The sequence below is a fragment of the Orcinus orca genome, chromosome 6 (assembly GCF_937001465.1).
Source record: "Orcinus orca chromosome 6, mOrcOrc1.1, whole genome shotgun sequence".
Lineage (NCBI taxonomy): Eukaryota > Metazoa > Chordata > Mammalia > Artiodactyla > Delphinidae > Orcinus > Orcinus orca.
Window position 1 is genome coordinate 96,861,270 of NC_064564.1, and position 14,039 is coordinate 96,875,308.

The window sequence follows — 14,039 nt, forward strand, 5'->3', positions numbered from 1 at the left end:
GGGATTAAACTACAGATGCAAACTACTATACATAAACTAGATAAGCAACAAAGATTTACTGTATAGCACAGGGAACCATATTCAATATTTTGTAACAACCTATAATGGAAAATAATCTGAAAAAATATATATATATAACTGAATCACTTTGCTGTACACCTGAAACTAACACAACATTATAAATAAACTATACTTCAATGAAAAAAAAGAAAAATTATCTGTGCTTATGCACATTAAGAGCACTTCTCCTGGGGAGAGTTAGCTTTCCAAAGAGGTGCCTAAAATAACCTAACACCCTTTACCTCATTGATCTATAAAGTCCCTTCTAGTCAGCGGAGCCACCAACTGCCTTTTCCTTCTGAGTTTTCTCAAGTTACAACCAAGTCTCCGTTAATCTAGTAATGACTACAAGCCCCGCCGTCGAAAATCTCTGCTCATACACAGGTCTTGGCATTCTGTCGCCCTAAACTCTAAAATTTAAAACCAAAATTCATGACCCTTTAAATGAGCCGCACTGAAGATGGAAAGACAGGAGGGGATTTGCCTGAGAGAATTCTGCTCTGGTCCATGAAGGCATTTCAACGTCCTCTAGCTTTCACCAGAAACACCACTTCAGTCTTATCCATCCGAGGAAACTGCAAAACCATTTCCCTCATATAAACGTTCCTCTATAACATCCAAGTTGTGGACACTACAGTCCTGAGGAGCCTCAAGAGCTTGACTTCCATGGAAAGCAACATTTAGGAACATGAAACTGCGAGCCCCTCCAGGTGAACACGAGCCTCGAAGGGCAGGGACCACACACTCAATCATCTCTGAGTTTCCTGTGCCAAACACAGAGCCTGGCGCCCAGCAGGCCCTTATCAGATGCTTGAGAAATAAATGTTCAACATAATTTTTTAAATGAGGCAAATAGAGACCTTCCCATCCCTTTAGGGATGTTCCATGCACGTGGAACATCGCTGTTAGGATGTTGGAACAACACAGCCCGCAGCAGGTTTCTCACTAGCTGTTCAAAATCCGAGGCCATTCTGCTGACCGTCAAGATACTTTCAGAACCAATCTAAACTCTGCACATTCTAATAATGAGAAAGGGTGGGACTAAGTGAGTACAGTGCACTCTACCACTCACCAAAGAGCCCACTCTGACCGTGTGGGAGGAGGGGGATAAGGAAACACAGAAGCAAATAAGAGATGAATTATAATACCATAAGCTGGGAGCAGTGCAATGGGAGACCGTGGGCTCTGTCAACCCCACTCCCCAGCTAGGCAACCGTGTGATCAAAGCACCGGATCCCCATAGCCGGACGCCTATCTCAAAGGCTCGTGGACAGGATGCTTTATCTCACTGTTCATAGCTTTGAATGGAAAATGACCTAAATGTCCATCAACAAAGATGGATTAAAACAATGGCTCCTCCATATAATGAAATACTATTCAGCCTTTAAAACTATTTAGGCCTATATTTATTGACGTGGCAAGAGATCCACGGCACAATGTGAGATGGAAAAAAAAAGGCAGGTGGGATCCCTTTATAGAAAATTATTATTTCCTATCAACATGTCTAGAAGAATTTATAGAGGTTATTTCTGAATGCAGGACTGGGAATGACGTCTACTGTTTTTCTTTTTTAATTTTCTGCATAGTTTTTTTCCTTTGAACGGGAATATTATTTTCACGGTGCGGGGAGGTGGGCTGGGTTGCCAACTTCCATCATTCATTCATCACTTGCCTATCGGGCAGTTTCTGATGATCAATTTGTATCATTAGAATTCAGTCTCACTGCTGCCCTCAAGGAAGCTGGAAATGCTGGAACTTAGCCCCTGGGAGGACAGATAAAGACTTGATACAGACATAATATTTACCTTCCTGCCAAAGTAAGTATCATGCTAATGGCTTGGCTAAACCTGTTCTTCGCCTCACTTTCAAATCAATTTATTCTTAGCAGGCAAGGAAAGTTCTCCCTGCAACCAGCCTTCTAATCTTATTAGCCCCAGAGGCTCAGAGATTAAAGGAGCTTGTCCCATCTCTTTCCCTTCTCAAGTCTCCTTATTGTATTTGGAATGGAACAAACTTCAGCCCACTGTTCCTCTCCCTCTACTGTCAAACTCTAATCTTGATCCAGGCCCAACCTGTGTCGTTTCCTCAGCTGTGGTTTTCAACCCTGGCTGTGTGTTTCAATCACAAATGCCCAGGTCCCACCCAAGATCATTAAACAGAATCTCAGATCGTTAGTGTTTTTTAAAGGCCCCAGGGTCCCATTAAATATTTAGTGTTGAAGTTTTCCTGCATCCTCTCCTACCCAAGAATATGTCCTAATAATGAGCCTGGGGATCTTGAAATATCCACGACCCCTTCTGAAAACTGCTGTCTGAAATCTCAAGCAATTTCAGGGTTTATTAGCCAGATGTCTACAACCCGTGTTAACTGACAGGCAGATCATGGCTAGATGCTCCTCCTGGACAGCAGACGCCTTTCCCTCTGACCACACTGCTAAAGAAGCCCCCCTATCAGGGACTTCCCTGGCGGTCCAGTGGTTAAGACTTCACCTTTAAGACTTCACCTTCCAATGCAGGGGTGTGGGTTCGATCCCTGGTCGGGGAGATAAGATCCCACGTGCCTTGCGGCCAAAACAACCCCAAAACATAAGCAATATTGTAACAAATTCAATGAAGACTTTAAAAATGGTCCGCATCAAAAAAAAAAAAATCTAAAAACAAAGAAGCCCCCTTATCCATGAGTGCTGGCCTCCATCCTTCCCGCCTAGCCACCAGCCACAGAGCCCTGCACAGAGCAGGACCCCGCCAGGATTGAGGCCTGTGAAAAGTCTGGGGCTCACAAAGCCGGGAAAAGAATCAGAAACGGCTCCATTTAAAGAGCTCCTTGACCCTGTGGTGTTCAGATCAGGTTTGCTCATCTGCATCAGAGGTGCTAAGAAATCCAGTCACAAGCCTAAAATAAGAGATGATAAAATCTATCTTGTATCCAACCAGCTCAAAATGACCCGACTTTTCTTCTTAGCTGTAGGAGCTGACCAGACTCGGATCACTCATGCTTAATCCCATAAGACCACCCTGGGACTTGAAGACGCTGGGGGCACTCAGGCCCAATGTGGCATTTAATAAATTATATCCTATACTTGGCTTGAAGCCCTATTCAGCAGCAGCAGGACCTGTCTTGGATGTTCACCTGCATTCGGCTAAGTACAGCCAGGCCGCCTGTCGGCAGAGGCCAAGGCAAATGGCTCCAGCCCTCTTAACAGACCATTAAACCAGTCACCGGAAACAGACAGGTGCCTTGCTGAGTTCAAAGGGCAAGACATTTAACTCAAACACTCTAACAGGTATTAGGTGGTTTCTGATCTGAATTTCTCATCCGAGTCCATCTGGCAAAACCCTTCCCATAAATCGAGATGTGAGATGATCCGGCAAAGCCCATCTGTTCTGATAGTACATCAGCTCTAGAATTAGAACATACATAAGGCTGGTTATAGAAGTTAATTGTCTAAAATCTACACAGAAGCACTTGAATCACAATGGCCAGGAGAAGCTCAGGGGTTGAAGAGGGTCTAAAAACTCTGCCTGTACAACCCTGGGCCATCACGTTTGAGTGATGGAACTCATAAGTGGCTTTCTAGTACCTCTAGATTTTCTTGGCTTGTAAAAAGTGTCTTGTAAAAAGTTTGCATTTAAATTAGCGCTGGAAGGAATCTGAGAGATAATCATATCCAAAGGATGTAAAGAGAAAGAAGAGAATGAACACTTTTGGAGCTTATTGTGTGTGATGTTGTGACTCATAATAAGAAATGTATATATTCGGTCTTTGTCGGTTTCTGGCACAAAGCTCCTAAAACCCTTGTAATTTCCTAAGTGGTAACAGCAGTAAAAGTGTCTTAACATTCATAATGAAACCCTCTCAATGGTACCTGAGTTTACGTGAATGAGGTGACTTTGGGAAAGCACCTAAGGATGGGGCTTGTTGCCAGGGAAACCAAACACATGATTGATTACAGGGTTAGAACTTTCAGTCGCCCGCCACCTCCCCAACCTCTGGGAAGGGGAGAGGGGCTGGAGGTTGGATCAATCACCAATGGCCGATGATTTAATCCATCATGTCTATGTAATGCAGCCTCCGTAAAACCCCAAAAGGACAAGGTTCATAGACCTTCTGGGTTGGTGAACACACGGAGATTTGGGAGGAGCGGCGTGTTCAGAGACGGCATGAAAGCTCCACACCTCCCCACCCCCTATACCTTGCCCTATGCATCTGTTTCAACTGGCTGTTCCCGAGTTACATCCTTTTACAGTAAACTGGTAACCTAGTAAGTAAACTGTCCCCCTGATTTCTGCGATTGGCTCCAGCAAATTAAACCCACGGAGCGGGTCATGGGAAACTCCTACCTATAGCCAGTAGGTCAGAAGCACAGGTGACAACGTGGACTTGGGATTAGCACCTGAAGTGTGTGTGTATGTGCGGCGCGGGGGTTGGTGGGGAGTCTGAGGGAGCGAGCCCTTAATCCGACACTGTCTTCAGGCAGACAGTGTCAGAATCCATTGCTTGTAGTGTTGGAAAAAACACCCCTTACATTATGTCACATCCATCCCTTTCTCAGGCTTCGAGCAGAGGAAGGTGGCCGTGGAGAGGGCTCAAGGTACCCTGGATCACAGCGCTAATGAGGCAGGATTCTAACTCAGGCTGTGTCAGCATCCGGTGCTCTGGGTCTCCACACCACACCCCAGCAGGACACACCTTCTCTGCCTACCGGAGGGATCTCTCCTCGTCCTCATTCAGCATGAAGCCCTGTCAACCCATTCATGCCAGCTACTCGAGCTTTCCTTGGGGATTCATTTAAATCAATTGCAGAGACCCCTTCCCTTTATCAGTAGCTTCCCATTCAGCGCCAATACCTGCACATGAACAGGAAAACACTCGCTCTGCTAACATTCAGAAGCAGGCTGCTGGGAGGCCTGAGGCATTTCTTGAGCTGTTGCACACGTCTTTGAGAAGGAGGCAGGAGATCAGAGTTCAAGTCCCAGCCCTGCCACTTGCCTGGCATGTGGCCAGGGGCAAGCCCCCTGCCCCATCCCCTCAGCTTCCTCATCTGTGCACTGAGCGGTCCCCTAACACAAGAATCAACTCAGTGTCCACGGCAACTGTAATGAACTGTTCAAATGAAAGGAAGGGTTTAAGATGCTTTCTCTGACAGTAACATGTCCCACTACTAGTGTTTTTTTGTTTGTTTGTTTTTAACATCTTTATTGGAGTATAATTGCTTTACAATGGTGTGTTAGTTTCTGCTTTACAACAAAATGAATCAGTTATATATATACATATGTTCCCATATCCCTTCCCTCTTGCGTCTCCCTCCCTACCACTACTAGTGTTTATACTCTCCAACCCTAACCCCACATACATCTGAAATGGTAGGAGCGCCGGCAGTGTCCACACAAGTGGCAAATGTGATGACATTCCAGGCACCCATCAGGGTGAAGCCACAACAGTCCCTCTGGCGTCCACAGAGTCCTTCCAGCAGTCACCATGTCTGTGTGTCAACCTCCCCTCACAGCCCTGGGCCTCTAATCACCCATCTACCCGATTCCGTGCTGCAAAAACCAGATGAAAAACACCTCACAAGTCTGAGACAAAGGCCCCAAACCACCTTTTCCGGATTCCTTGCTGCAAAACGGACCACCATGAAATGCTCCCTTTTCACGCTCGGAGGGGCTTTGGAAGGGACTGAGGATGGCTACACCTACCCTGTAGAACGCCCACCCCGAGATGGGGACGGAGACTTCTGCTTGGTGGGGCTACGGTTACCCCTGCCCCAAATCCCTGCCGCTCCTCTGCCTGGCAAAGTCCTCTCATCCTCTGTGGCTGCGGCCCACCCCATGTTCGCCCTTCCCCTCTGATACCCTGATCACCTCATCAGCAACACTCAGCCTCCGGGCTCACAGACAGGAGGGCAGTGAACAGTACGGTCTATAACCGTGAACGGTATAGTCTGAGACTTAACTTTCCAGGTTTCAGGATCTTAACACTGAAATTCTGGGATTGGTTTTTTGCTCCAAGACTCCGAGTCCTAAGATACTTTAAGTACACTAACTGTGGTGGATATTTTATTGGGTAATTTTATATTTATCATAAAAAAAAAAACTGAGCCCCCAGTTTTCCAAGGGACCACTTGTCTGTCTCCCTCACCAGAATGTGGCAGGTGGGGACACTGTCCAGCCTACCTCTGCACCACAGAGCTTGCCACTGAGTAAGCTCCAAGTCAAAGTTTGCTGAATGGCTACTGACTGAATGTTTTCTTTCCACGGGTGTGGCTGTGTGTGGGTGGGTGTGATGTTCCCTTGTGTAATGGAGTCAGTATAACCCAGTGGAAAGTGCTGGCCTTTGGAATGAGAGACCAGGTTCTGAATCCCGGCTCTGTCCCTTACTTTAACCTTTACAAGGTTTCTAGTGAGCCTCAGCTTCTTCATCTGTGAAATGGGTCTGCTTTATGGCCAGCTTCACAGATCAACGCTGAATGTTAAACAAGAGTTATATAATGCCTTTAGTTTGATACCTGCCTCAGAGCTCATCAGAGTAGAAACTCAGTAAACAGCACCTACCAGAACAGTCTAAGAAAGCTGGGTGGGTGCAGGCCAGAGCCCTGGGCTCTCGGAAGAAAGCTTTGATATGTACAAATAGAACCCCTGCCCCTGCTTTGAGCTGTGCCAAAGTGAGAGCTACAGAGTGGGTTCCTGGGTGGCTTTCCTGCTTTGATATAGAAAAGGGAAAGAGGAGGTCCCCAGCCCCAACTGCTAAAAATAGGCGAAGCCAATAGACTTTGACCCTGCTTCAGGGCTGGGCTGTGCACTATGGAAACCAGGCTTGGCTTTCTGCAGCAAGCTGGGAATATAAGCTGGGGATGCAGACAGCCAAGAGCCCTGGAACCCCCAGCCCTCTGATTTGCATATTAGGGGCTGGGTGGGGACGTCATTCCTTGCAGGAGCCTCAATTATGGGGCAATAAGCCAATGGCCAAGTGGACCGTTCCCTTCTGAGCCCCCATCTATCACACCTGCCACCAGATGCTTTGTCCCAGGACTCTGGGAAAAATCATTGGCTCAGCGAACTTTCCCAGAAGTCTCATCTAAATCGCTAAGGTCTCTCCCACGGACAGGGCAGGCTTGAGGTTCCAGCTAACCTCAGGGCATCAGCTCTGGGGCCCGTGATGACGTCTGGTCGGGAAGAAGTGAGACCCACACCCATGCTGGATTACAAAACCCTTTCTCTTCCATTAACTCAGTCCTTCAATTTCCCTCTGAAATGGATGTTACTACATTCACCTTGGTGTTAGGAAAACTGAGGTTCCAGAGTACGGTGTACCAAAAAGAACACTTAAAACCCGAAATCGGAAAACCTGGGTTCGCCCACAAGCTGCGCTACTCGCTAAGTGACTTGCCAAGGTCTAAGGACTTTGGTTTCACCACCAGAGATGGAGAAATTTGACAAATGGCTCCTAAGGTCCCTTCCGGGGCTAAGGACGAAAGTTCTAGGTTGTATGCCTTTGTCACCAATAGTCACCAAGCTAAGAAGAGGAGGACCTAAGTCTTAGGATCTAATCAGAAAGGTTTGTTCATATACACAAAGAATGACCCTGAGGCCACATGAGCAAACTGCCAGGGAGGGTAAAATAAGCTCAGGTTTACACAGAGGAGGAAAAACATTTTGGGGGTTGAGGACACGCTGCACGAAGGGCTGTCATCAGAGGTGGTCTTGAACGATGGCCAGAAGTTTAAACGGGATGAGAAAGGGTATCCCGGGAGGGGAACCAGCACAAGCAAGGCGCGGGCAGTACCAGACCCAGCCTACCATGAGCCAGCTTAGATGTCAAACCAATGAGCAGAAGAGGCCTGGGAGCTGTCGCTGCCCCACATCTCCAGGATCCTCAGAGTTCGGCAGACGAGGACCCTACGCCTGCTCTTGTGGGGAAGAAAAGCGCATCATATTCACAGAGCTGCATGCTTGAAAGGCTTTAGCACCTGCAGAATCTGAGCGTCTGCAGGTGTATGGCCTGGGAAGGACGCCTGGATCTCACCGTGAACATCCCTCCCGCTGCACAGGGCCAGGGCACCAGCGGACGGGAAAGCCCGGCAGCCAAGTGAGCAGAGGCTCACAGCAGAGCCTTTCATAGTGGAGTCACATCCTCGGCTTTCTGGGAACCCGTGTGGCTGGAAAGCAGTCGCCTGGGGATGAGGACACGCCACCAGAACAACAGGTACTTGGCTCTAATGGCAGAAATAACAGGTACCTTCTCCCTGACTAGAGAAGATTTGTGGGGCAGACACACCTGCCTCTTCTTTAGACTCAGAATCACTGGACATTAGAACTAGAAGAGCTCTTGGGAGAACAGGTCCAAGAACCCCATTTTAGGGATTTTCCTGGCAGTCCAGTGGTTAAGACTCCACGCTTCCACTGCAGGGGGCGCGGGTTTGATCCTTGGTCGGGGAACTAAGATTACACATGCTGCCTGGGGTGGTCAAAAGAAAAAAAAACAGGCGCTTCCCTGCTGGCGCAGTGGTTAAGAATCCACCTGTCAATGCAGGGGACACAGGTTCAATCCCTGGTCCGGGAAGATCCCACGTGCCGCGGAGCAACTAAGCCTGTGCACCACAACTACTAAGCCTGCGCTCTAGAGCCTGCGAGCCACAACTACTGAAGCCCGCAGGCCTAGAGCCCGTGCTCTTCAAGAGAAGACACCGCAATGAGAAGCCCGTGCACTGCAACGAAGAGTAGCCCCCACTCGCCACAACTAGAGAAAGCCCGCGCAGCAATGAAGAAACAACACAGCTAAAAATAAGTAAATAAATAAAAGAACCTCATTTTACAGATGAGGAAACTGAGCCCAAGGGAGAAAAGGTGGCTTATCTAAAGCCCATCAAATGAGTTGGGGCAGAACCAAGAGTAAGGTCCAGGTCTGACTCAGTCCAGGGCCATAAACAATCTGAAGCCAAAGATACCACACGTTAGGACAACAGGAGAAGGCAGAATAGAGAAGAGTTTCCGGGATGAGGAGGGCTGGCAAGAGTCAGATGCTGGGGACAGCAAGGACTCTAAACTCAGCACCCAGGAAGCAACCGGAAATGGAACTCTGACGCAGGTGTAGTGAGTAAATGCTGGAGAAACAGGCAAACTCCCTTAAGACAAAGTAGTAAAAAGGATGGACAGAGAGAAAAGAGAAACTTTGAGATGCAGGGAAGAAAACTCAAGGCGTTTCAGCTAAATGACCCGGTCTTCTCAGTAGGTGGCAAGGCCAACCATGAGACCAGTCTTTGTGGGAACTGGATTACGGGTCTGTGATCCAGAGTCAGAGGGGAACCCTGGGGCATTCCAGAGTTGGGATTAACCCCCAGAGCCCACTGGGGGATAATGAGGCTCCAAGAACAGCTCGGGGGCTTGGACTCTGCTGAACCTGTGATCTGTGATTTGTGCTGGTGCCAAAACGCACAGCCCGTGGCTCTCCAGCAACGCCTGGCAGCCCGGGAGAAGCAGCAGAGGAAGCATATGGGCGTGCGTGTGTGTCAAAGGGAGGCCAGGGGACAGTCAGGGGAGCAGGAGAATCAAAGGGCAAGAGGGGACCCAGGTGAGACAGCTGAGCTTTGCCAGGCCGGGAGGAAGGACAGAGTAGGAGGAGTTGTCGTGGGCCAAGGCCACATGTAGAACTGGAAGGACGCAATCACGGGACGTTGTCATGGGATGAGAAATGACAGAATTCCGGATCTTGGAGTGATTGGGGTGGTGACAGGACCAGAAGTGCATCTGTGTGAGGTTTGCTCAACTGAAGCTTCAGTGAGAGGAAACCATGTCTGGAATGTTTAGAGGGGTCAGCAATTTGAGTTCTGAGGTTGCCCAGGGAAGAGAAAAACAGGCACCAGAGGCCTTGAAGGATGGGAAGGAGAGCGCTGAGGTCAGAGGGCACAGCACTGGGCAGTCCAACCTCAAAGGAAGCAGAACTGCACGGGGGAGGGGACAGGGAAAAGCTGGTCTGCCCTCCCCAGGGCCACAGTGGCCAGAGTGAGAGTCTCCGGCTCACAGGAAGGAATCAGGACCACGAACTCAAGGAGGCAGCTGGGGTGTTCGTGGCAACAGTCAGGGGGGTGGGGTAGTGGGCTGTCAGCAGACAGGAGGTCCTGAAGGTGGAGAGGAAGTCAGTGGTGTAGAGGGGGCACCCAGTGGGAGCAGAGGGGAGCTTCTGCCCAGCAGGCACGGTAGCCCGGGCGCACTTAAGTCCTGGCTCCACCGCTATCACTGCAGACTGAGCATCACAGTAACCATCTCAGGCAGATCCAATTTCCAGGCATCGACTTTGAGCATCTCCTTACAACCATCATGGGTAGCCCCCCGGAAGTCACTAAAAGGTTTCTTTCAGGTAGAAAGGCTTAGCCACAGATGAGGAGCTCCAGGTCTCAGCTCAAACATCTCCTACCAGGGAACTCACCCTTTCATACTCTGTCTAAGATAGCACTGCCCCTTACTCTGTCTATTCCCTCACCCTCCCTTTACTTTGTCTAACACCTCACTCTGCTTTATTTTTCTTAACACTTATTACCACCAGTCATGTTACATAGGTATTACATACATCCACTGCATTATCCACTGCTTGGAACAGGACCCAGTGCATAACAGGCACTTAATAAATACTTTTAGGTTCCTGAATAAATTCTCTTTGAAACCCAAAGCTAGATTTTGTTGGGAAGGGAGACCCTGAAGTCTTTCCTGCTTTTTAAAAGAACAAAGCTGGAGGTACCACATTCCCTGATTTCAAGCTATACTACAAAGCTACAGTAATCTAAACAGTATGGTGCAGACACAAAAACAGACACATAGGTCAATGGAACAGAATAGAGAGCCCAGAAATGAACCCACATTTATATGATCAATTAATCAATGACAAAGGAGGCAAGAATATACAATGTGGCAAAGACAGTCTCTTCAATAAACGGTGTTGGGAGATCTGGACAGCTACATGCAGAAGAATCAAATTGGACTTCTATCTCACACTATGCACAAAAATAAATTCAAAATAGATAAAAGACCTAAATGTAAGACCTGAAACCATAAAACTTCTAGAAGAAAACATAGGCAGTATGCTCTTTGACAGTGGTCTTAGTAATATTTTTTGTATATGTCTCCTCAGGCAAGGGAAACAAAAGCAAAAATAAACAAATGGGACTACACCAAACTAAAAAGCTTTTGCACAGTGAAGACAACTATCAGCAAAATGAAAATGCCACCTACTGACCAGGAGAAAATCTTTGCAAACGATACATCTGATAAGGGGTTAATATCCAAAATATACAAAGACCTCATACAACTCAACATCAAAAAACCCAAACAATCCTATTTAAAAATGGGCAGAGGATCTGAATAGACACTTTCCCAAAGAAGACATACAGATGGCCAACAGAAACATGAGAAGATGCTCAATATCACTAACCATCAGGAAAATGCAAATCTAAACCACAACGAGGTATCTATCACCTCACACCTGTCAGAATGGCTATTATCAAAAACACAACAAATAACAAGTATTGGCGAGGATGTGGAGAAAAGGAAACCCTCATGCACTGTTGGTAGGAATGTAAATTGATGCAGCCACTATGGAAAACAGTATGGAGGTTCCTCAAAAAATTAAAAATAGAACTACTATACGATCCAGCACTTCCACTCCTAGATATTTATCCAAAGGAAAAAAACACTAATTAGAAAAGATATATGCACCCCTATGTTCGTTGCACTGTTATTTACAATAGCCAAGATATGGAAGCAACCCAAGTGCCCATCAATAGATGAATGGATAAAGATGATGTGGTATCTATAATACATACGCAATGGAATATTACTCATGCATAAAAAAATAATGAAATCTTGCCATTTGTGACAACATGGAGGGACCTAGAGGGTATTATGCTAAGTGAAATAAGTCAGATAGTGAAAGACAAACATGGTATGATATCACTTATATGTGGAATCTAAGAAACAGAACAAATGAACAAACATTACAAAACAGAAACAGAGTTACAGATACAGAGAACAAACAGGTGGTTGCCGGGGGGAAGGAGGGAGATAGAAATAGGTGAGGGAGATTAAGACATACAAACATCTAGTAGTTGCAAAATAAGTGAGTCACAGGTATGAAATGTACAGTGTGGAGAATACAGTCAGTAATAAGGTAATATCTCTGTACAGTGACGGGTAGTAAATAGGCTTTCAGGGTGATCATTTAGAAATGTACAGAAATACTGAATTACTACATTGTGTAACAGGAACTAACATAGTACTGTAGGTCAGTTATAAAATAAATAAAGAAATTAAAATAAATGAAAGAGTGGTTCTGAGCTGTGTCGAGTTCACGTACTTGAGCACCTCCACTGCACACAGTTCTGTCTCAGGCAAAGCAGGGGAAGTCTTTGCTGACCTAACGCAACCTGCTGGAGCCTGCAAGACGGTTCTTGAGCAATGCCAAGATCCGCTCCGACTGCCCAGCCCCTGAGCCCACTAAGCCCGGCTGCAATTCAGCTGTGCTCACAGCACCTGCTTGCTACACCTGCCAAGAGTCCAGGAGAGGAGGGTAGCACAGCCTCTTCTGCTGGTTAAATACAAGCAGCATCCTTAAAAGAATTTCTATAATGATATTTCTTCTCTCTACCTACTCTAGAGATGTGCCCACACTGCATCCCTATGCTTGGAAAGGTTCCCCTAGTGCATCCCATGTGTAACAGGAACACATCTTCCTCTTCCTTTCGCAGGTACTGGCCATCTCCAGGGTGGGGCACCACAGATGCATCATCTCACATGGGTGCCAGCACCTCCATCCCAATGCTCCTTACTGCAACAATATCACAGTTTTACTCCTGTTTTTCTCTACCAATTTCTAGCAACTGTGGATCTGTGATTAGCATGAAAAGCCAATCCATCCTGTAAGGAATCAAAGGCATACATACCGCAGCCTGGGCAGAGTCAAGGAACTGGAGGCCAAAGTAATCTGTTTCCACCAGGTCCAAGTGGTACACAATCTGATCAAACAAATCCTGGCCTTTGGCATGTTTCTGGAAGACAATTGGGTAGATGAAAATTTAGGATGTGACAACTAGATAAGAAACAAGATTAAAAAAAGAAAAAAACAAACCATAAAATCACTTTTCTCTCTCTATTGCATACATGTGTCACAGTACACAAATTTTTTTAAATGTAATTATTTGTATTATAATACAAACTCATGATGAAATCTAAGCATACATACATAATGACAAGAAAACCCCACCAAACCACAACTTCATAGGATGATTAGGGAACCAATGACTTATTATGATAAATGGTAAATAAATGGGAAAAAAAATCAAGCATTGATCCTGCCTTTAGTTGTAGCACTGGGTAACCAAAGAGCGGAAGACAACATATACAAAAATTAACTCAAAATGAATCAAAGACCTAAATGTAAGAGTTAAGACTACAAAACTCAGAATAAAACACACACACAAATCTTCATGACCTTGGATTAGGCAACAGTTTCCTAGATAAAACACCAAAAGTGCAAGCAACAAAAGAAAAAACAAGCTGGACATCATCAAAAATGTAAAACTTTTATGCTTCAAAGAACACCAAGATATCAAGAAAGTACAAAGACAACCCTGAATGGGAGAAAATTTTACAAATCATACTTCTGACAAGGGACTTCTATCTAGAACATACAAAGAATTATTACAACTCAATAATAAAAAGACATATATTCAATTAAAAATTAGGTCAAGGAAATAGAGATAGATAGATAGATAGATACATGGTTCTCCAAAGATAGAAAAACAGCCAATAAGCATATGAAAAGATGCTCAACATCATTACTCATCAGGGAAATGCAAATCAAAACCACAATCAGGGCTTCCCTGGTGGCGCAGTGGTTGAGAGTCTGCCTGCCAATGCAGGGGACACGGGTTCGTGCCCCGGTCCGGGAAGATCCCACATGCCGCGGAGCGGCTGGGCCCGTGGGCCATGGCC

The 14,039-nt window shown here is 46.3% G+C and overlaps 1 protein-coding gene across 3 annotated transcripts in view; it reads right to left on the bottom strand.

The window, feature by feature from the left end:
* EPB41L4B (erythrocyte membrane protein band 4.1 like 4B) overlaps window positions 1-14,039 on the bottom strand; it is a 145,095-nt gene that overhangs the window by 92,963 nt on the left and 38,093 nt on the right. For all 3 annotated transcript variants that reach the window (XM_004269360.4, XM_033427470.2, XM_004269361.3), the window contains exon 2: window positions 12,989-13,093. In XM_004269360.4, the coding sequence (XP_004269408.1) occupies window positions 12,989-13,093 (105 nt within the window). The remainder of the gene's footprint in view (window positions 1-12,988; window positions 13,094-14,039) is intronic.